Source organism: Halichoerus grypus, chromosome 7 (assembly GCF_964656455.1).
Source record: "Halichoerus grypus chromosome 7, mHalGry1.hap1.1, whole genome shotgun sequence".
Taxonomy (NCBI): domain Eukaryota; kingdom Metazoa; phylum Chordata; class Mammalia; order Carnivora; family Phocidae; genus Halichoerus; species Halichoerus grypus.
The window spans coordinates 97754342-97778445 of record NC_135718.1 but is presented as its reverse complement, the minus strand read 5'-3'; the positions used below and the strand labels follow the sequence as shown (position 1 = coordinate 97778445).

The window sequence follows — 24104 nt, the reverse complement described above, 5'->3', positions numbered from 1 at the left end:
CCCAGTGCCACCTCTGCCAGGAAGGCCTTGGGGCATGCCTGGGATTCAGCCATCCAAGCACCGTGACTTGGCTCCAACCAGGAGACCATGGGAGCCCCCGGCACTGGCCACAGCTCAGCAGCCACTGCCCAGAGGGCTGATGTAGGCAAAGGACACCGCACAAGCAATTTCCTGCCTCTTCCTCCACAGCTCGGGGCCCTTGCAAGAAGCCTTGCTCTGCCCTGTATCCGCAGACCTAATAAGATGGGTGGATGGGTGGGAAAATTGAAGGGCAAAAAAATCAAGAGAAACAGTAACTTTAAAAAGGATATGTTGTTATACTCAGGTGCCTGGTGTATGCAAATAAGTGTGAAAAATTATGCAAACCAAGGATACCCAGCCTACTTCTCTAAAATATAATCCCCAGCGGGTTCTTATTTGGCTACTTCTGGCTCCCCTGGGCTCTTCACAGCTTGCTTGACTGACTCCAACGTGTCAGGCTGCCCAGCTTGCCCGAGTTCAGAATGATGTCAAAAGGGCCCCCAGAATGTTCCTGTGTGTGGCTGCTTTGATCTGCCTTCTGGACCAGGGAGAGATGTTCCAGTGGGACTGAGACCAGCTTGTCTGCTCCCCGACAAAGAACACAACTGTAGTAGGGTGACCTGGGAAGGAGGGCTGAGGTCAGGGAGCCACCGTCTCCCTGTGACAAGTCCTGGCTTCCTGGAGGCCCAGGTATCAGGGACAGCAAACTCTCTGGAGCAAACCTGATCCCAGCTCAGTGTTCAGGGATGAGGGTGCTCCCCTTCCTCTTGGGTCCAACCGGAAGGCCTTCTAGGCCCACGCACAGTAGGGCTCAGTATGTGGGGAGAATTTAGCTGGAAAGGAATTGCTCCAGGGCCGTCTCCAGCAGGGCAGAGAGTGCATCTCTCCTGCAGCCCTCTTGGGTCCAGGCCCGCACCCGCGGCGTGAGGGGCTCGTTCCACTTGGTCACCTCTGGGTAGGCTCACACGGAGTTCCTGACCCACTTTTCTTTTCTGATTTGCTTTCCCAGGGGCTCAGCACTGCCACCAAGGACACCTATGATGCCCTCCACATGCAGACCCTGCCTCCTCGCTAACAGCCCCAGGCACTTCACCAACCATTTCACAGGCCAGACCTGCCCAGATGGTTAAAGACTCAGGATAAAGCATTTATAACCCAGTTCACTCCTATTTCTCCACCACCAAAGTATTCCCTCTTATGAATTGGATGCTTTGCATTTTAACATTTGGTCATATCCAACTCCAAACCATCATCCCTGGACTCTGGAGGGGAGGGTTATGGCCCTGTCCTCGAGGAGTGCTTTGTGAGTGCCACCCGTTCTCGGGGCTTCTGGGGGTCTTGTGGTTCCTCGGAGACTGTGGACGGGCCCCTCTCCTGGAGGCCCCGGGCTCTTACCTGGGAGACGGGTACATCCTCCTCTCACAGCCGTGTTCTGTCCGTGTTTTGTCAAGTCCCCAGAGAAATCCCAAATGTTAGCACATATCCCACTAGTCTTCATTGTTCCATCAGTATTTCAGTGTCTTTGCTCCTGCTGTAAATTTGGCTTCTGTTGTCAACCTGCACCCTCATTTCAAGGTCACTTGTCACTGGGGCAAAGGGGCTGTTGTGCCTCCCCGTGCAAGGTCTGGGCGGGTGGGGGTGGGGAGAGCCGTGCAGGTCTGTGACAGCCCCGGCCCGGGGGGCTGAAGCAGGGGTGATGGAGGCTCAGCTAGAGCACGGGGCGGGGGTGCGGGGCAGACAGGAAGGGGCCCTCCTTCACAGAACTTAGCGTTTGTGGGCTGGGCGCTCTGGGGAGTGGACGACGAACAAGCCTGTGCTTGTCCTCACGGAGCTCACACTCTCACCAGGGACGCGAGTTGTGAACAGGCCGGCCTCAAGCACGTAGTAAGGGCTGTTGCAGAGTGCGAACAGTGGGGGCGAGGGAAGGGGGCAAGAGCACACTCTTCCCAGGCACTTGCTCACCTCACACTCCGAGTGAAAGACAGCGTCCCTGGGAAGGCCTCCCCAGGAGGCACGGCCCCTCGCAGACCTGCAGACACCCGAGGGCTGTGGCGGGGTCGCCTCAGCCGGCTTCCGGGAACAGTGCTGTACTGTAAGGTGTCATGTGTGACCCTCTCTGCCCCACTTGGTTTTAATTTATACTGGTTTGCTAAAGCCTTACTTACTTTTCTGCATAATAAACGCTTTGGTGAAACAGGCTTTACTGCGAGCTTTATTTCGGCAGTCCGGCAGGTAATGGTGATTCGGTCTGGGGCGACCCATCTGGTGCCCTTGCCATGGGCCGAAACCGCTGACTCCCAGAGGCCACGATGGTTCCTTGGGCCAGGCAGGTGGGCACAGGTGCATCCAGGGCCGGGAGTGCTGCCGTCCGGGCTGGCGGCCGTGCCTCGGGGCCGAGCGGGCATCAGGCTGGGCCAGGCCTGGGCGGGACCTGCGGGAAGGGCCCGGGGAAGCAGCCGGAGTGCAGGGCTCCCAGCCCCGTGGCCAGCTTGGGGAGGACGGGCACGTGGCAGAGGGGGCCCATGGAGCAGCCCCTGGCAGCCGACAGGGTGTCCGGGAGTTGCGATGGGCCGCTGATGCGACAGCACAAACCCTCGGGCTGCAGGGTTTGGGGAGGGCTGGAGCATGACAGAGGTCTCTTTAGGTCAGGGTGTCTGTAAATGTGGTGGCCGTAAAAGAGGCCCCAACTCGTCAAGCTCCCAATTAATATGGGGCCGACTTGGGGCGTTTGGGATTCCAGCAGGAGTGACTGGAATCTCTGCGAGGCGTACATGTAGCACCTCACAAGGAGAAGGCGTTCGGTTTGAAACCGGGCCCCATCGGGGGAATGCAGTGCCATTCAACAAATATTTACCCTGCACCTACCTGTTTCTGTGCCCAGCATTTTGCAAGCTACCAGGGAGGACAGAGAAGAGCCACCACAGCGTTCGGGACTTAAAATTTTGCCGTTGGATTCGGGCTGCACCACGGAAAAAGCACCGCAGGTCGCATCACGACCCACAAGGCGGCAGGCAGGAGGGGGAGCCGCCAGGGAAGGGGTGCAGACAGTCCAGCAAGGGGCTGGGAAGCGGGGCAGGTTTCGTGCGAGGAAGGCCTCTGACGCCTGCCGGCCCTAATTAGGTGACCTGGTCACCAGGCAATGGAATGGGAAAATGACAGCGAATGGCTTTAGCTGCCTTGATTCCAAGACAACAGACGGCCCCTTTTGGGTTGCTACTCCTTTGGCTTCTACTCACTGGGCTTTTTAAAACCTGAGGTTGGGTTCATCTGTTAGTCAAAGTGAGTGAGCCTCATACCTCAGACCGAGTCAAGGTCCACTGAGTTACCCACAGGCCGCGTGACCCGTATGGCTGGCTTGCAAATAGGAGTTGGACCCAGTTCCGTCAAGAATCTGATCAAGAGGCAGGGAGGAAAGCTAGCAACGAGGTGTGGGCACTGCAGCTGACCTAGGTGGGGGAGTGAGGACACTTACTGGACCACAGGCAAGACAGCCACACAGAGCAGCCAGCTGGGCGAGAGCTGAGCACACGCTGGGGGAACGAAGCAGGGGCCAAGGGGAGGTGGCCCTGGGGCCGCCCAGCCCCTGCCCTTCCTCGGGTCTGGCAGTCCTCCCTTCAAAGCACAACTGTATTCCTTCCATCCCAGGAAGTTACTGATTGTAGAAGATGTGCTATCAACTTACTTTTAAGTACAAAACAAACAAAAAACCACTCTTAACATAAACATCCATCGTAAGATGCAGCCCTGTTTCGTAAGGGTTAAAATATGAAGATGTGTTTTAGGACCAAGGAAGTATGGCATTTCACTTGCATTGAGGAACCAAAACATTTTATGTGTGTACGTAAATTAAAATGGAAGCTTCCAAAGTATTTTTCAAAACTGTCATGACTTTGATGTCACTAAAGTCAATGTGGATAATTCTGATCAATTTTTCTTCTTCCTGGAATAGAACTCAAGGCTCCTCGTTTACAAACAGAATAGTCACTGAAGCCCAGGTGTGGCAGGTACAAAAAGGGCAGATGATCCATTCGGCTAAGAGGATAGCTCCAAAGGAGGGGACTCAGGGCCTGGGCGTTCGGTTACGGCCGTTAGCTGTAGATCTTGTTCTGTCCGTGAATAACTCGTGCATTTTGGTGGCCTGGCCCTGGATATTTCTGTGAACCTATGACTGAGGTGAGGTCTAACTACAGATTTATGTCCTACAACTTCAAGCCCTAGTTTTGGGAGAAAAGGCAACAATAAGAGCAGACGTTATTCACATCACCTCGTAGGGGATTCAGCTTGGCAGATGCCAACAGGAAGCGGGTTAGAAAAGGACTGCAGGGTAATGATCTAATCAGTACTTTATCCCCGTTCTTTAGGGTTGACAAACGGGTCTTGCTTTCTCAAGTTTTTCCCATGCTAGTGAGCGTGCCACTGTCTCTACCAGAGGATTTCTATTAAAAATAAGCCCCCAACTTACATGCAAGCTATAAATACAAGAAGGGGTGGATGGTAACAGAGGAGGGGCTCTTGGAGGCAGGAGCAGGGGACAGAAGAGCCGGTATTGCCTTCCCACCCTGGGCCCTGCAGGGGACGGCCAGCGCCTTGGAGACAACAGCCGTCTCCTCCTCCGCGGGGCACACAGGGCCAGGTTCAGTCCAGTTAGACAGGAGTGCCTCCGAAAGCTCTTCAACAAGCTCAGGTTTGCTCTCTGGGAGAATTCACTTTAAGAGTCAAATGCTCAGACAACAGGTTGCATTATGACACTAAATGTGAACTAGCCTAAGTCGGAGGGAGCTAAGCCAAGCCGAGCTGTGTGCTCTCCGACAGGAGAACCAGACACCAAGTCCAGGACTAGCCTCTTTCAGAGAACCCCAGAGAGTGGGTGTTCAGGATGTGGCAGGGAAGGCTGGAGGGGCACAAGAGTGTAAACAGTAAATGCGGAAAAGTCAAGTTCAATGCCAGGTCTGCCGTCAAAGACACAAGTGAAATGGGAGCTCTGGAGTTTTCTTGCAGGACTAGTCAAGGGCCCGTGTGTTTGGTCACACAAAGCCCAGGGGGTGTGAAGGAGACTACTGCTACTTGAATCAGGGCCCCCCCTAAACCCTGAGGGCTGGGGAGGGAGAGGTGTGCTGGTCACAGCGCCCCCCAGGGGCACAGGAGGAAACGCACAGTAGGACCCAGGGTGGGCGTGGGCTAGGAACCCAGATGCTCAGGGGGCCTGGGGCTCCTGGGAGCTCCTGCCGGAAAAGACAAACTGGAAGGCTTCCGTGACCCTCTGTGCGGGAAGCATCCAGAACACCAACACAACAATTTCAAGGAAACTCCAACAATGTGAAAACACTTGGAAAATGGTTTAATGATGTTTTACAACAGAAACGAACTGTACAGTTACAGTAAGTTTAATATATATATAAAAATTACAGCAGACAAATGCATCTACACAAAATCTACCGTTTCATTCCGATTCACTGTCACCTACGCAATCTCTCCCAAGCCTACAGCCCCTGCAGGAGGCCCCAGGAGGGGGAATCATATAAAGGGCACTTTTAAAGAGACAGCACCGCTCATATTCCCCACCGCCTCCCTCAGGCCTCTGGGAGGCACATCAGCTAATTCCCCAAAATGTAAAGTTGCTTGTGTTTTGGGTTTTTGAAATCAAGAAAACGTGTGTTTCCCAGGGGCCCAGATAACAAGGTCCCCCGAACTCCAAGTTATCAGCAGATTCTTACAAAACGCCCCTATCAGAGGGGAAATGGCTAAGCAGGCACTCTGGGGCAGGCTATGCAGCAGCCACCCAGACTGCACGGGGATCTAAGGAGAAACGTAAAAGGACGCCCAACCAACTACTCAGAAACTGTCACTGCCTCGTTAAAGCTGCTGGACGATTTTGGAAAGAATCATTTACACCACATCTTAAGTTTCCACAAAAGAGAACTCAAACTCACATTTTAAACTTAAGTACATAAAACAAAAAGTTTCGGGAGGCCAAGGGGCCAATACCCCTTATGACTCTCCCTTGACAACAGTGGAAAAACACCCCTGAATCAATATTTAAAAAAAAAAAAAAAAAAAAAAAAGGAAGAAAAGAAAAAGAGGGGGAGGGAGAGTTAAGATATTTAAAGACAGACATAGAGAGAGAGAGAGAGAAGTCTTTAGGAAAACAAGATCACTGTCTCTTTAAAACAAAACAAAATCCTCGTTGGGAACAGTAATCCGCATATATGCAATCCAAATTGAACCTGGTGGAAGTTTATTACTGAATATTATGTACACTCAGAACTTTTTCATTTTCTTTTTTATTATGAACACCTAGGCAGTGAAAACTGTTATGTTAATACATACATAGACACACCCAAAACATACAAAAATACTATTATTTCAAACTACTAAGAATAGGACAGTTCAGTTATTTTCATGCTATGACTTTAAGAGCATTACACTGAAACAAACAAGAAGTTAAACGACATTTTTTTTTTTTAATATCCCAGAAATATACCAAAATATACATCTAAGCTTTGGAATTACTGAGGTTAGACTAATGCAAGTGCTGGGTAATCGTACTTAATACACAAGTCTAAGGTTCTGCAGGAAAGAAATCATCTTTGGTATCTGCATCAGGCTAATATTATTAACATTTGGATTTTGCTTTGGGATAGAGCTTGTATGACCCTAGAACCAAATACCCCCCTCCCCCAATCAACTGAGATTAAAAAGATCCATGTAAAAAGTTCCTTCATTTGCACCCCCCCGCCCCCACCCCCAAGTTAAAAAGTCACAGGCATCTACCTAGCACAAAGGTGGTGAGACACAATGCATAGTTGCACAGTGGTGCTGCCAAAGGAAACGAACTACAGCAAGGAGAAATGGAAAGCATGGTAACCCCTCTGCATGTTTTCTCACAAACAGGACAGCCACTTCCAAGCAATTCCAGTCAAGGAAAAGAGAAAAGGCTCAGAAGGGCACCTTGGCGTGTACTCACTGTCATGACCCCAGAGGTCCAAGCACCCAGCAGAGCAGCCAGGCCTGCACCAGTGTCTTCAACTTCCCCCCACTCTGTGGGTCCAGCGGTCCAGCGGCAGCCCCCAGCCCCCAGCCCCCCAGTCCCTGTGCTAAGCCCCCGCGGTGACCGTGGTTTGCTGTCCGGTAGATCAGCATGGTGACGGCGTTTTGTCTACTGCTTTGGAAAATCTGAAATGCCAGTTTGTTCCACGGCACATTCACAAGTTGGCCAGAGCCAAAGCTACTGAGGATACACCTCTGCGAACCCCAAAACATGGAAAAAAGAGCCCCCTGCCCTTACCATGGGTCAGAGGCCCCCACCCCCACCCCTAGCCTCACTCCTCTAAATGCCAGGACGCCACAGACTGGATTGATGCTGAAGACTTCCCTTTTCTTTGGTTTTTTTGTTTGTTTTGAGTTTATACAATCATCAAGGAATCTTTGGTTTTGGCTGGAAATTTAAAAAACAAAACAAAACAAAACAAAGAAACCACCCTCCCCTGGCTTATAGCAGCAGTATTAAGACCTGGCAAAGCTTTCTTTCAACATTGGGGGTGGGAATCGAAGGTTGGGAACTACATTCAAAGAAAAGGTGAAAGGGCTGGGGATGCAGCTTCTAGAGAGCCCACTGGATACAAGATTGTCAAATAATAATATTAATAATAAAAACTTAAATATTTGGATTTTTTTTTTTTTTTTTTGGTCATGTCAAAGGAAAAAAAGTGAAATGTGTATGCAGCAGTCAGCTTAAAGGAGCCTTTGGTGTCTTTTCCCTTCCACCCAAAGTCCTGAAAATAAGCAGAACCCTGAGGCCTCGGAGAGGAAGGGGACGGCCTCCACCCCACCAGGGAAATCTGACCTGTGGGGCGGGGTGGGGGCGTGGAGAGAGGGCCAGCCCCTGAAGGCAGGGTGGCGGGGAAAGCCGATGTTAAGAGACCTGTGAAGACCCCTTGCAACGAAAAGAAATAGAAGATTGCAATTTGCCCTCGGTTTGCAGTAGCTTTTCAGCAGCGACATTCAGAGGCTTGAGGAGGTCCCACCCTAGGCTACAGGTCCCGTGATGCTATAGGCCAGAGTTCAACATTACTTAGAGGAGGGAGGGCAGACCTGGCAACTCTGTAGGGTTTAGCAAAGTTAAAGCAAGTTACTCAATCATGAGTTTGAAATGAGGTATACGACAGCTGCTGGACTTGAGGTGGGCCGCAGCGCCACACCTGCTCACCTAGCCTCAGCCACTACCAGGGAGCAAGGGCCCGGAACTACGGGCCGGTGCGGGAGGCGACCTCTGTTCCCTGGGAGAGGGAGACCCCCTCCCGGGGACCGAGTACTGCACATGCGCTCCCGCAGGCAGAGGCGAGGAGCTGGAAGAAGTCCGTCGTGCCTCTGCCTTTGCCTCAGGGGCAGCCCGCCACGGACGCTGCAGAGAACCAACCTGTAGTATGACCACCGAGCCTTCTGCTCCTTCCGCCGCCCCCGGCCCCCCGCCCCCCACGCTGGTGGTTTCCAATACACCCAGGCTGGGATCAGTCCACTCAACTCTTAGGGAAGTCCGGGCCTCCTCCTGCAGACCTGGGCAGGCCCGAACCAGGGACGCGGCACCCCGCGCACCTGCCGCACGGCCTTTCCTGACAGAACCGCCTACCTGTCAGCCTCCAAGAGCCTGGGAGGGCTCGGTGGAAGCGCCCTTCCCCTACTGGGCTCTGTCCTTTCTCACTGTGTCACTCGAAGGAGATTCCAGTGTGAAAACAAGCGTGGCGATGTGCCGCTTTCGCACAGCACTCTCTCGGGCTGCCCGCCTGCGGCCCTCGGGGTCTAACGCTGGAGCTCAGCGCTGCTGCCAGGTCAGGAAAGAAGCCCGAAGAGCTGCTTTCTAAGGTTGTGGCTGACTCAAAACAAGGATGAACTGGTCAACTGAGAAAACACGGGGGAACTTTGCAGCAGACCTCAATGTTTTTTTACAGTAAATTACTTCTGGGGTCTGAACTTGCTGACAGTGTCCTGGGTTTGAACCAGAAGGTGGTGCCAGGTGACAAAGCCCTGTGCAGAGCGGGCAGATGCAGGGACACCTTCCCTCCCCAGCCTGGGGAGGCTCACTTCCACGCTCCGGGTGGTGTTCCCTCACGCACACCTTGTTTTCCGTAACGTCTGTGTCGAGTGCTCTTATCCTCACTATCCCTATCACCTACTTACAAACCTATCTAGCGCTTTGAAAGTCACACAAGATTAATACCACTCTTACATAACGTCAGAACAATTAGATTATTAGTAAAGCTTTCATGAAGTTCTGCAACCTGATCATTTCTTGACAGAGTATCAAGACAGCAATAAATGACCCATCTTTCTGTGTCCCACCAATAGTACACCAAGACAACAAACTTCTGAACTCCCTAGAACTCATGTATAAAACCATTTTGGAAAGATACAGCTCCCTGGGAGAGTAAAGGAAAGTCTTTTGGTTTTCCATGTAATCCTGCTCTTGAAAATGCTTATCCCTTACAAGTGACAGAACAGAGATAGCACGTCTAGGTATCATCTGAACTCAAACAGACTGTACTGGTTCTATTTATAAGTGTTAGATAAAGGGAAATGAAGAAAAAAATTCTACCCCCCATCTTTTGCCCTCCCCCCAGTTTGCCAGCAATTCTAAGAACATCACGGCTGCACTGAGCAACTCTATCCATCTTTACAGAGCCAGCAGAGTGAAACTAAATCAATCTCTTTTCCAAAGCCAGGATAACCAACAAGACTTCCTTCAAAAAGGGGGTAAGGGAGGAGAGAAAGGAGAGGAGAGGAAAAAGAAAAGAGACATAGGTACAGCTTTTTCCAAATTTCAGCCTTTAACTCCTATTCTCTCTGCCTATTTTGAAAACCTAAGAATAAACAGTGACATAGCAGTGTCTTTGGTATCCAAACCAAATCCCACTGAAGTTCTGTGAGATGGATGGTTTATTTAAAAATAACCTTTTTGGAGATATAGTCTATATCTGAACGTGGGGAGCCAAGACTGTCTGTCTGTCTGGGCAGAAAGGGTTCTTCAATTTCTCCTACGCCGGCATCATTTCTCATTCAACATTCCCACCAAGAACAACACTCTCCTCAATCTCAGCAACCTACCAATCCCTAAAGGTCACACCTTAGCACACGTGTGAGGCAAGCAGGTTGGCTTTCAACTGCTTGGTTTGGTTTTATTTCTGTTTGCATTTTTTGGTCTACACAGAATTAGCCTTGGTATGAAAAAAGGAAGTAGGGTTTTAAAATGTTGGGCTACTAGCACAACATTCAATAACATGACAGAGGGTGACAAAAAGAACCTGTTTTGCTTTAATTTCCCTCGACTAAGATGCATCACGAACTCATCTTTCCTCTCCAAATTAAATGGCGCATGTCCACTTCTGCCTCTATCTCTCAACCACACACCCAGATATCCACACATTCGTCCTTTGCCTAAGCTCTTGCTACATAGAGAGGTAATGAATCCTTAGGAGAGGATGGCAGGGTCTGGGGGCAAGGGCGACCATAGGAAGGGATGTAAATGTCTTAGGGGACCCTGAACCTCCAGGACAACCCATGTGCGACCTGCAAGCCACCACCACACACTACAATGCAGGTCTAACCACAGAGAGGCCAATGAATCCCAAACCCATCCCAGGGATAATTAAGTTTCCTTTGGCAAGACAGATATAAGGAAAAACAAACACACATGAGCAACGTTTTCCTTCTAACATAATCAACTTCTCCTCTCCCCACCCCAACCCTCCCTAACCCTATAAATTGTAACCTATAAACAGGATCCCAAATACATACAGCATCGATCATGTTTATCAATCATAATAAACATCAGTTCAACTAAATGCTACAGCTAGGATTATTTCCACTATTTATAAAGTTTTCTTCTTTTTATTTATTTGGTTTTTAGATTAAAACCAGGTCTGCAACAATGCTAAGCTATACTGAGGTATTTTATGAAGGTGCCAGAAGCTAGCTGTTACCCACCAGCATTACCCTCACAGATTAAGGTATCACCATTCAAAAGGAAAAGGAAGAGAAGGAAGAGGGAAAGGAGCTCCAGGTCACAGAATCAAAGTAAGATTCACCCAAGTTACTGCTTTTAGAAAAGGCCAAGAATAGAAAAGCCAAAACAAGGAACTAAGTGCTTCATGGATAAGGACGATCAGAAGAAAGCAACAGCTCAAAAACCATATGGAAATCTGGGTGTAAACTGGACAAATCTGAGAAAAAACGTATTTCCCTGCCCTCCTAATGAAATCCTTTCAAAGATCTTCCTGGAAGTCTCAGGGGTGTCCCATTTAATCTCTTTGGATTAAGAAAAGAATGAGGCAGAACAGGATTAGTATCAGCTCTTAATGATAAAAGCAGTCTAGTTATCCTATTCCTGTCCAAGCTCACATTTGTACTGTGTCCACCATTATGCAAAACTGCATAATAGCGGATCTTAAGTTATTTTTCTTAAAGAATGGCAAAAGATTCTTTTTCCTTCTCAAAAATGAAGGTAAATGCTAAGAAAGATTTACCATTTTATAGTGTCGTCGTCAAATATGTTTTAAGATGGAAAATGACTTCAAAATGGCCAGGGCTATGACTACGTGAACAATGTCACACATGACAGGCTTTTCTCTCTCTCTCTCACACACACACACATGCACTCACAATGGTTATGATCAAAGTCATCCATCAATTCTTGTCCGCTGGAATCACTTTAAATTTCAGGACTTTAGTCATTTTCTCCGTTAGCACTGGTGGTCTCTTTAACATTTTCAGCTCTATCAATAATCATGGTTTGAGGAATAAATAAACTTTAAATTCATCGATTTAAATGCTCATTTAATGAGAAAGTATTTGGCCAAAATCTCATACTGAATTGTTGCGGCTCTTCTTTAACTGAGGTTACCAAGCTGTGTACTGACCTGGGGGCTGCCCCTAAGGGGTCTGAGCCCCAAGTGTACTGCCAGCAGGAGGCCGAGGGGTGCGCCTCACCGTCAAGGTTGCCGCCAGCCCTGGTGCTGGGGACTTCTCCCCACCAGCCCTCCTCCCTTTTCTTCCTCTCTCAACGGGTTTTATTTTTTTTCTTGGCGAAGAAAGTTTTGTGAGGATGACAAGGGACGGGAACAACTTTAGACTGTGAACTACAAAGAGTTTCTTCTGTAAGCCAAGTGTTTGTTATACACTAATTGCAATGTTTACTCTCAGGGGTTAGAACTTTAAAAATCTGCAAAGATATCCTGTATCTGCAAATGTACCCAGCTTTCCCAGCAATTTATTTATTTATTTTTTCCCCCCAGCAATTTAAATAGAAAATTTAACGTTAAAGATTGGGCTGACCTTAAATACTGCGCCAAGCAATGTCTGTGCTTCTGGATAATCTAGACTAGGTTTCCCCCACCTTCCCATTTACATGAGAGAGGACAAAATAATATAAAAAAGAGGTATAATTGTGCTTTTTTCCCCCAACAATGAATGAATTATATAGAACGAAATGGCATGATAATCTCACTAAAAATCTTTTAATTATAACCTTATTTTCCCTTTAAAACAAAAAAAAGGATTGTTAATTTCTAATAATGCCACCATGAAGTACAGATAGGTATGGTCCTACACAAAATGAAAGTTGGATTCCTTTGGTTCCATTTCTTGAGTAATAAGCTGAGTAAATTGGGATGGTATTGGTCTTTATCAAATAAATAAAAGGAAGTGTGTACTGTGTCAGGTAATGGAGATGAACATTTTTTTTAATTCTAAAAAGCTGCCTATATAATTTCAGAAACACTTAAATATAGCACTCAACTTATTTCTTAAATTAGGAACAATAATACTGTTCCTATGAGAAGCCCTTTTCTAGGTCTTTCTGCTCTGTCCTTCAGATTCATACAGGGTATAAATAAAGTTCATGACCAAAATGCGCTGCTTGTGATAAGCAGAATTCAATTACATTCACCACTCCCGAGGGAGGGCCCATTACCATGGGCAAATATAGTACCACTATAAATGCATTCAGAATTAGTCTTTGGTTTAATATGTATTCACCAAATTCAGGGATGAAATAAAATTTGCATAATCATTAGGGGGGGGAAAAGAAGAATGTACAATGAGTTATGATGACCTATCTGGCCCATCCGCTTAGAAACGCAGAAAACTCTACCAAACACCTCTTTTTGATCAAATGGCCCCCTTAATTTCTAGACTCTCCCATATAAGGGGGTTAAAAGTTAAGTCTGACCTCAGCTTAGGAGACTCACTCAATTCAAAAAGCATTTCTTGAGATGATAAAAAAATATAAAGTAAAAAAGGACTAAAGGTTGGGTCATGAAGCAGTAGGATCAGCAGAATATCTAGGGGTGGTGATGGGGAGGTGATTTTAAACTAAACACCCATCAACAAAGTCTTTTAGTGTTTCATATGTACATGTACAAATGTACCTTTCATTTTACAGTTTGTCTTTAAATAAGAAAAAAATGAGAAAAATTTTTAAAAGTTACCTTTGTCTAAGGATTTATTTCTTTTAAACACATATTTTTATGCTGGTTTAAGGTTTATCCTCATAAAGTGATCCACACACACAAAAAGGCAGAATCCCCTTATCCCAGATTGACTAGAGAATACAGACAGGGCAGGGAATAGAAGACCATCGTACTGACATTTAAAGCTTAATATCTTTTAAAATATTGAATTCTGTTGGTGAATCTGATTTGGGAGAGGGAGCATCTTTTGAACCACACAGGAAAACAAACAAACAAGCACAGCCTTTCCTTGCCCTTCCTTTTGATCCACTGGGTTTGAGTCCCTGAGGACTCCACACTTCCTTTGGTAGCAACTTTGGGAAATTAATGCTATAACCTCTAATCCAGGATGGTGGGTCTCAGCATTTCCCTCCCTGAATCCTTCCTCCTAACTTACCACTCCCAGGGGAGGGACTCGTTCCAATGGGCAGCCAGAGTATTACTGATGGCCCTAAAACCATTTGCACAGACCAAAGTTAGAGATGTCAAGTCAGGATAAAAGATTAAACATAACTACATTAGAGAAATAGCCATATGGAGAGGAGAGAAACTTGTAACTGACACTACCATTCTATTTACACACCCAACTACATAAACTAGTTAAAATCAAGGTAATGTCCGCCCAGAGGATATTACAATTTACCAACATAAACGATTAAAACAAGCAGCAACTTTTATATAAAATTAATAAAGACAAATGAAAAAAAGAAATTGTCAGTAGCATCTATCTCCTCAATGTGTCTGAAATGCACGTTATAAACTAGTCCATTAGTACAGCAGCTTGCTAAAAATTGACTTTGGTTCAAGCTTAGTTAAAACAACAACAACAACAACAACAACAACAACAAAAACACACCACACATAAAAAAGGTGGATGGACATTTGTTAGTTTCCCTGCTTGCAGTTCACTGATTTTGGAGGGATTTTAGGGAAGGTGAATGGTGAGAAGAGGAAATTTAGGTTGATAATTAAATACAACGTGAAATAAAACAGGAAGACAGAAGCAACAAAAGAAAAACTAACAAAGGGACTAAAAATGTTTCTGGCCTTTTAATATGAAGGTGCCTGTCTCCCACTTAGATGATCACAAAGAAACGTACACACCGTGTCTGTATCACTGCCTTTCCCAACACTGTGAAGAGACAAATACAGATTCCCAGCTCCCTTCCGGGACACAAGCAGAGCAATCAGAATGAAAATGACTTGTACACCCTCTCTCAGACCCCAGCTCGAAAGGGGGGGGGGCAAGTGCAGTCTTGGGCCTCCAGAGACATAAGCAAGCACCCACAGACACCAAATGGGAACCCTGACCTCCAAGACGAAGGGGAACTCAGATGAGCCACACTGCAGAGATCCAGTCTTCTGGGAAATGTTCTGGTACAGATATTGTAATCATACTATGCTGACAGAAAGGGGAACTGAATTTCCAAGTTAGCCTCATTCCTCTTCATCTACTTCCATAAACTCTTCCTTTCCATGGGCTCATTTACATAGTCTAGAAACACCCTGAAAACAATTCCAGAAGCTAATCACTTTCTACATTGTATAGCGAGACGGGTATTGCCATTGTGACCTACCTAGCTGGAGCATCACTAACAAACCAAGGAGACACTTGAGGTGTGTGCAAAGTTCCTGCTCAAAGTCCTTCAAAGGTTCTCAAGACCCCATGCCCAGCTAGTAAGTGCATTCTCCAGTCAGGGAAGCAAGGAGCGTCTCAGGGTTAGAGGAGTTTACGCGCCGTCCAGTGAAAAGGAAGCCTGCGGCCAGAGGAAAAGGTGGTAGCCTCAGACTCTTCTCATCACACCTCTTTGGGAATACAGAATTGATGGCAATAGTCTAGTGGAGTTCCTTCAGAAAACAAAAGAAGGGCGGAGTTTCCCAATTTCCGTAAGTCAATTCGCTCTTTGCCAAGTAAATGAAAGGAAGTTTGGATGAAAAACTTCCACAAAATGGAAACAAACAAACAAACACACCAACAGTAGGAGCATTTTTCAGGAGATAAGAAATCAGGAGAACCACCAAGTCAGGTGTCTGCAGTAGTCTTTGCTCTTCGGGCCCAGATCCTGCCCTGCCGTGCGCACGGCCGTCCCCATGGGAAGTTGCAGAGGCAGCACCAGGGCACCGCAGGGTCTGGGCCTCAGGGTCATTCAATGATCTGGGGTGAGTGAGAGCTACAGTTCAGCAGGAATTCCTTCCTACACAAAAGTGCTCCAAAGGCACCACCTGATGGGGGGAGGGGGCGTGTGTGGGGTGGGAGTGTTTGCACACACTGCCTTCAGCTTCTGCACCAAGCCTCTTGCATAAGTGGCAAAAGAAAATAATTTTCTAGCACCTCTGTAAGAGTCATCAAGGATAAGGAAACCAGCAAGAACATTCCCCGCAGTTAAGAACGTAAGTCTCCCCTTACCCCCAAACCCTCCCTCCCCACAGTGTGGGAGCTCACTGAAATAGGATCCAGGAGCAAGAGATAAACATGTCCAAACTATATATATATATAAAAAACAATAACAACAACAACAATAATAATAGAGATACAGTAATACAGGCCTGCCTAAATTGTACCAGTTAAGAAAGGAACCCCCAACACAATTGATACGATTATAAACACCTTGTTATGACTTAATGGCCTGTACAACAGACCCATAAAAATGATTTTTTTTTTTTAAGAAAAAAGAAATTTAGACAAACAAGAAATCCCCTTCCTATATTGGAATTGGTAACCCACCTTAACTTGTCATCATGACTGCTGGAAATGATAAGTAGTCCTTTCACTTCTTTTTTTGTTTGTTTTTGACTTTTTGTTTCTGCTTTTTTTTTTTTTTTAAATTTTTGGTTAGAAAGTTCTCCAATCCATGAAGCAATCCTGAAAAGACAGTGTTTTATTACAAAATTAGGCAAATGTTGTCCTGTCTCCATCCTTTTTTTTTTTCCTGGTATGCGTTCTTTTCCTTCTCTCCCTTCTTTCCCTTGCTGCTGAAACATGGCAAGAGGAAGCCAATCACATTTTTCAGTCTCAGCCTGGCTGGCAGCCCGATCGTGCCGCGAGTGGAAAAGGCCAGTGGCAGCCCCGTGCAGCCCAGCTCACTGTGCCTTGGAGGCGGTGGTGGTGGTGGAGGCGGCCCCACTGGCAGAGGCCACTGTGAAGAGAGAGTTCTGGATGGACTCAGCGGAGGTGGAGGTGGCGTGAAGGCTGGCTACAGGTCCAGAGTTCCCTGCGGAGGCCGCAGCGGCAGAGACCAAGCTCACTGGGTTGCTGGTGAGCAGAGAGAGGTTCTGAGGGTTCAGGAACAGGGGGGCAGTCACGATGTTGGGGGCTCCTCCTGCATTGGCAAAGACCAGGTTCCCAGTTGCATCCAGTGACGTTATTGGAAGAGAGCCACCAGAGGCAAGAGCTACAGACAAAACGCCCCACAAACAGGCAGAAAGGAGAATGTTAAAACCATCCTAGAGAAGCCAAGTAGCACATCAAATGTACTGAGTTTTCCTACAACCCAAGTGGAAAAAGTACAGCCCTTAACTGACTTATCTTAATCCCAGCGCTCGCCTGTCACCAACTGAAGTGTATTGATAATTTTGGAAGAGCCTGAACAGCTGTATTCTAACGAAGTTAACGAGCACAAGCAGTACAGGTGGGGGGGGTCACGCTGCGTCCTGGGGCCTCAACTTCCCAGAGGACTTCATCCTCCCAGGAGTATTTACTAAGTCCGATCAGTTTGTTTTTAATGAAGATTGCTGATTTTACATGTTCATTCAAAAGGCAAACTAGGTACAGTGACTGGGGCACTAAAATATAGTTAGCTTTTTGCCAACTAACTGGCATTATTCATAAATTTGAGCACTTTTTAAAAGTAGGATGTACGGGGCGCCTGAGTGGCTCAGTCGTTGGGCGTCTGCCTTCGGCTTAGGTCATGATCCTAGGGTCCTGGGATCAAGCCCCACATCGGGCTCCCTGCTCAGCGGGAAGCCTGCTTCTCCCTCTCCCACTCTCCCTGCTTGTGTTCCCTCTCTCACTATGTCTCTCTCTGTCAAATAAATAAATAAAATCTTAAAAAAAAAAAAAGGATGTACAGGATGAAAACCAGCTTTGAAAATGGCTTCAGTTCTAAAATCATTATAAATTACCAAATAAAATGTAAGGTGTGGTTACTGTGTCACTTGCTGAGGCATCACATTTGATTCCTACGACTTGTACAGAGAAGTAGGGGGAGGGGAGAGGAGAGAGAGGGGAGGAGGGGGGAGGGGAGGAGGGGGGAGGGGGGAGGAAGGGGAGGAGGGGGAAGAAGGGGAGGAGGGGGAGAGGGAGGAGGAGGAGGGGAGGGGAGGAGGAAGACAGCAGGAGGCCCAGAGCAGCTTGCTAAGGTTGGGACTTGCTCTCCGAGTGAGAGTCTCTCCGTGACGCTGTCTGTCGCCGCTCCACAGAAGCTATCGGTGAACTTTGACTGAGTATCTTCTGTTCTCTGACAACCCCTCCAAGCTCCTCCCACCCATATAACCACATTTTCACATGTAGATTTGAGGGGTTTTCTAATGGCATTAAAAATTTGGTTAATTTCTTACATAATATATAAAGAAAGCGAGGGGGACTGAAGGGAAGGTCTCTGACTTCGGACCTGGTCATACAAGAGCACAGATCAGCGAGACTTGGTGCAGCTTGACGTTTTCTGAGATTCTAGGCTTCCTGTCATAGAACAGTCATAGGGCTTCCCAGACAGTACTCGTTCTAAGGTCAGCTGTGCCCTGGGAAGGCATCTGCCTCTGCAGGATCACTACAGCCCAGAGGTACACCCTCACACAAGAGAAAAAGTGATTTATCACAAGTCTTACGCCAAAAAGAAATCCTTGCATCACAAAAGGTTTACAGCCCTAACCATGAATTAGATTTATAACTCATATTCTCTATAGTATACTGTAGAGATTATCATTCATGAAACACTCATCTTAACTGAGGTTGGCTAATAGCTTAGTAAGGTAACTGTCATATAATGATTTATAAGAAATATGGATTTGGTCATTCAGTCATCTGAGTGACCAAATTAATATTTATCAGATAGATCTGGTCTACATCCACAGTTCCTGAAAACGCTTCAGAGCCAAAATGGTGAAATGGGTGTCTTAATATCAGGGAAGGTGACTTTTGGACCCCCCCCCCGCAAAGGGCAGGGACTGGTTACCCCTAGGACGAACCACGTGATCAGAGGGTTGGAACTTTCAGTCCCACCCCCAACCTCATGGGATGGGAGAGGGGATGGAGTTTGAATCAGGCAAGGGCCAATGACTTAGTCAATCACGACTATATCACGAAGCCTCTGTAAAAACCCAAGAGGACAGCTTTTGGGTCATTTGTGGAGAGCTTCCAATCTTGGGGAACCGGAATACTTCTACCTGCCACTGAGCCAGGCCCCAAACTCCACAAGGACAGAAATTGCTTTGTTTGGGACCTCATCCTATGTATCTTTTCATCTGGCTGTTGATGTGTATCCTTCATCATATCCTTTAATAAACTGGTGAACATAAGCAAGTGTTTCCCTGAGTTCTGTAAGCCACTCTAGCAAAGTAACAGAATCAATCTAAGGAAGAGGTTGCTGGAACCTTCAATCTGTAACTGGTCAGGTCACAGGTAATAATAGTCTGGGCTTACAACCGGTGTCTGAAGGGGAAACAGGAGCAGTCTTATAGGACTGAACTCTTAACCTGTGGGATCTGATGCTATCTCTAGGTAGACAGGATCAGAATTAATTTGAACTCTCAGACACCCTGCTGGTATGCAAGAATTGCTTGGTGTTGGGGTGGGGAGGACATGTTGGAATTGGGTCCAGGAACCCTAGAAAGAGTAATCTAAGTCATGTCTTAGATTTGTAACTCATATTCTCTATAGTATACTGTAGAGATTATCATTCATGAAACATTCATCTTAATTGAGGTTGGCTAACAGCTTATTTTTGGCTCTAGGAACTCTCATGTAAGTACAAACCATTTAAATTTTAAGAAAAAAAATTCTCTGATTAATATAGTGATGTCTCAAATTGTCTTCCTGAATCACATAACATAGCATCTTTAGACACAAAGCTCAGAAGCCAAACAAGGCAAACCCTTCCCTACATGGAATGAGTGGATTTAGACTGGATAGCATGCTAAAGACCCATCTGGGCTTGGAAAAGAGACAATCCAAGAGAATGTATGTTCTGTACTGATGGGGGATATACAAAGGGCAGAACCTAACAATGAAAAGTACTCCTGAAGTCTGCCTAATGTGCTTCAAGGTTAACTCACTACGGGACCTTCTCATACATGTCTCTCTTAGGGGTGGGGATAGGGACTGGCAAATTTTTCTTGGTCAAGTTTACCTGGAGATGGGTCTTGGATGTCTACTTAGGTAAATTTATCAGGGGGAAATTCTGCCTCCATGTCTATTCACAGAAGGTAAGTATCAGCATAGAGTCCTGGTTTTTTTTACCATACTACAAACTAAGCATATTTCCTGTTCTTACAAACGAACACCTATACTGCTGTAGAAAGCTTTTTTACAAGGACATTTTCTTGGTCCTCAAGTTAGTCAGCATTATCAACTCAACTCTCTCTTCCCATCTAGCAAAGCAAACTTCCCTCATTAAAAAGAAAAAAAAAAAAGAGCTAAGTAAGGGGAAAAGTTCTACTGACCTTGAATAGTTGCCAGTGTACTGTTGCTCATGAGAGCTGGGCTGAGGGCACCGCCCAGGGTCCCTGGATTGAGACTGAGTAAGGCACCTCTGCAAGTCCAAAAGAGCAGTCACTTTATTACAAGGTAGGCACATCTGTGAGTTTGACAATATACCCAAAAGGACAAGAAAAAGGAAAATACGGCTGGGGCAGTATAAGGAACTATTTGTTACTCTCCTTATGAGAATAAGGTTTCTTACTGCTTTCTTTGATGCTTACTTGTGAAAAGCAAAATAAGGGTATGATCCACACAGAACCTAAAACCTGCACAGTCATGTTGACTCTTCTTTGAATTACGTCATTCTCTTTTTTCCAAAACAAAACAAAAGAATGCCAGAGAAGGGAATGTATTTACAAAGTAATCCTGATATGTTTGATAATATAAAACTGGGGATCTAACTACTCTATCTCTTGTCTGTGTCTGAGAATTAGAGAGCAGACAGCTGAGAGAGTTTAAATGGAGAATTCTGGGCTGTCTTCCTGGCCCCACAACTCAGGCAGATCAGCTCTGCGTCTTCATCTGGAAATAGCAGTGAGAGACTTAAGTCTAGCTGTGACCAAGGCCCCGGCGCTACCACAGAGCCACCTGTGCCAAACGGATGACGGCTTTAAAGAGATTTTTTTCGGGGGGAGGGGGCACTTAAGAGGGTGGTCAAGTGTCCCCGATGAGTAGCTCCAGGGAGGGCTCCTAGCTGTTGCTCAGGTGACCAGGGCGAGAGGCTCCTTACCCAGCTGCGAACTGCGAGGGCGCCATCAGGCCCGGGCTGAGTCCCGCGGCGGCGGCCATGGCAGCGAGACCAGCATTCGCCGGCAGCTGTGCAGCCCCTTGGAGGGCGGCGGCCGCTGCTGTCTGCAAGCCTGACGCTGTCACCATCACCTGGCTGGTCCCAAGAGGAGAGGACAAAGTGGAGGTGGTCTGTGTTGTGCTGGTCTCACTGGCACCAGATGCCTCGGAGGTGGAGGCTGAGGCAGACGGGGAGGGACTCAGCGAGGGGGAGGTGACGGCTGAGGAAGCTGGCGGCGCCGTGGAAATGACCGTGGCAGTGTTGCTGGACGTGCTGTCTGTGGTGCCTGAGGGGAGAACCAGAGGAGAACGTGACCTTCGGTGGGGGGTGGGGTGGGGGGTCTCTCTACCGGAACCGTCTTTGTTCAGCCACACTCTCGACTCAATGGTGACGAAGTCATCTACCATCCAATAACCCCTACATGTGTCCTTCTATTAACCTAGTTTAGCAATCCTATGGAAATGAACATTTTAGAACCCAAACCATGAACCTGCTTTAAGAGGCAAGTGCAATAAAGCAGCCAGGGAAGAAACAGAGAACACAGATTTCTATTTCCAGTTTCCTACTCAAAAAATAAAAGAAAGAATCACAGAAGCTGTAACTATGGAATACAACTGGTCTGGGGAAGAAACATAAAGCAAAACAATCCTTGCTTCTGAAAAGCATTTTCAATCAGAAATTTTAGTAGTCTCTATAGAAAAATCAAAACAAACAACGAAGGTAAGAAAAACTAAAAGTTACATATTTCTCTAAAGTTAACATGTCAATAATAACATCTAGAGAAATAGTACAAAAATAACTACGGGCCTATGTCTAGATGCCTTCTTTGCATTGAAAAATTTAAGTAGCCATTCAGTAATGAAAATCAGCTCTCAAAAACCTATTGTAAACATTTTCTTATTCATGGAAACAATAACAGACAAGGATATTATGAATCTCATAAAAGCATGAAAAAAATGAAGCTCTAGGAAATTATTTGAGAGACCTTAAAAAAAAAAACAAGATGCTAAACTTCTCTTTGTTGTAAGGAGAACAACAAACGTTTGTTTACAAACAACTAATTGACATAAATATCATTGCTGAAAACTAAAACACATTCATTGGAATTATTTAATGTTCGAGATCAATGTTGTCCAACAGAAACATAATAAATACGTGATTTAAAATTTTCTAGTGGTCCTACTGAAAAAAAAAGAAATAGGTTAAATTATTTCCACAATATTATCATTTTAACATGCAATCAGTCTCAAAAAAGTATTTTTTTTCATACTAGGTCTTTGAAAATGGTGTATAGTTTACACTTACAGCACATCTCACTTTGAACTAGCCCCGTTATATGTGCTTAAAAAGCACAGGTGGCTAGTGCCTGCCACATGGTGGCCAGCACAGGTCTAGAGGTTAGGCCTGTTGAGTCACGAAGGGAAGCGTGACAAAAAGAATGTAGTGTCTTTGCCCAAAGTAGAAACGACTCATAAGGCAGTCAGAGGACAGAGCACCTGCCATAAAGCAGAATTCGGCTGTCCCCGGGAGCCGTAGTTCTGACGCTATTTACAGAAGGCAGTATGGTACCGGCCCTCCTGTCAGTTCTCAGTCAACGCCACATATCACAAACACAGGCTGCCTACACCAGCTGGAACTTAATTTACTGAAACTCACTATGTTCTAGGCTATCACCAACCATATATACATATAAAGTAGAACCTAAGTGGTATTTTCTCAGGACAGAGAACTCAAAAAGACAAAAAGCATCTATAAATTTTCAGTATAATACTTCTGTGAGGTATAAAAGACTTGGTACATTACAGAAGAACTAGACCGATCAAAATAAACATTTCAAATCCATAAACACATTGGAACAAAGACCTTACGTAAGAGATCACTTTTTCAGTGATAAAATCTATCACTAAGCTGAAGAAGACTCTCTCTTAAAAAATTCAGTTTTGTCCTCCTAAAATCTATTTTCGAACATTTTGGTCTATACTAAGAACATCTAGAATTCAACTCTCTTCTCATTTTCACTCTAAGGAAGTGTTTCTTTCACACATCATGGAGCTGGGAGGACATCAGACATCATCTGTTTCAGTACTGACTCCACTCTTCCTGCCCCCGGACTGCTGCACAAAGTGAATCCCATAAACATATCTTTCTCACTGCTAATCAAAAAGGGACCACTTACTCCTCCTTCTCCCTTCTCAAAAATAGATAAAATTCCCTCCTGATTGCTGTTGTCCCTAAGTACAACTACACCTGTGTGGGTATCATTAGTCACGGCTGCATTATTGTTTCAGTTCTAAATCTACCTGATCACCCTGTATCTCTGAGCCCCTGATGCTGTGCTGGGTCCTGTGCTGGGCAGATTCACACTCTTCCACTTTGACACCTGTAAGAACTGCCTCTCGTTCTACCTAGAAAGGCAAACGTCTTTTCTCATTTCTCTTGTACTGCTAAGAAATTTCAATGTACTTTCAATCTTTTCTTGCCTAATTTCTCACCTTATCTACCCTGATTTTATCTATGGGCACTACTTCCCTGTCGAAGTTCTGAAACTGTCCATTTCCATAAGACCCCTTATCTTGAGGTCAAAGACTTATTTAAAATAGGCTTTTTTCCCGCTCTCCACTGCCACTTTCGGACAGACCATTCAGTGTCACTCTCCTAAAATCCCCTATGTATACAAAGAAAGTCCCAGTCATCCTCAGCAGTAAAGTGAACCTGGGTTAGGAGATGGCTCCAGAAACCACTCCCAGGTGTTTTTTCTGGTTGTCATCCTTCAACCACATTCCAGGTGTTTTTCAATAGACTATGTCATGTGAGCACTAGCAATTTTCAAATAAATTCTCCTAGCTAGTGAATCACATTTTATTTTTAAAGGTTTTATTTATTTATTTGAGAGAGAGTGCGAGCAAGTGCACAAGCAGGAGGAGTGGCAGGCAGAGGGAGAAAGAGAAGAAGACCCCCTGCTGAGTAGGGAGCCTGACGTGGGACTTGATCCCAGGACGCTGGGATCATGACCTGAGCTGAAAGCAGAAAAGACGCCCAACTGACTGAGCCACCCAGGCACCCTAGTGAATCACTTTTTTTTTTTTTTTAAGATTTTTTATTT

General features: G+C 46.1%; 2 protein-coding genes across 7 annotated transcripts in view; one reads left to right on the top strand and one right to left on the bottom strand.

Annotated features, from left to right (window-relative positions):
• CD247 (CD247 molecule) overlaps window positions 1–2220 on the top strand; it is a 71134-nt gene extending 68914 nt beyond the window's left edge. For both annotated transcript variants that reach the window (XM_036076750.2, XM_036076749.2), the window contains exon 8: window positions 1031–2220. In XM_036076750.2, coding sequence (XP_035932643.1) covers window positions 1031–1096 — 66 coding nt within the window. In that variant the 3' untranslated portion in view covers window positions 1097–2220. The remainder of the gene's footprint in view (window positions 1–1030) is intronic.
• Window positions 2221–5342: 3122 nt separating this feature from the next.
• POU2F1 (POU class 2 homeobox 1) overlaps window positions 5343–24104 on the bottom strand; it is a 178913-nt gene continuing 160151 nt past the window's right edge. For all 5 annotated transcript variants that reach the window (XM_036076745.2, XM_078077920.1, XM_036076748.2 and 2 more), the window contains 3 exons: window positions 20945–21287; window positions 20178–20266; window positions 5343–16912 (listed from right to left, as the gene is read on the bottom strand). In XM_036076745.2, coding sequence (XP_035932638.1) covers window positions 16602–16912; window positions 20178–20266; window positions 20945–21287 — 743 coding nt within the window. In that variant the 3' untranslated portion in view covers window positions 5343–16601. The remainder of the gene's footprint in view (window positions 16913–20177; window positions 20267–20944; window positions 21288–24104) is intronic.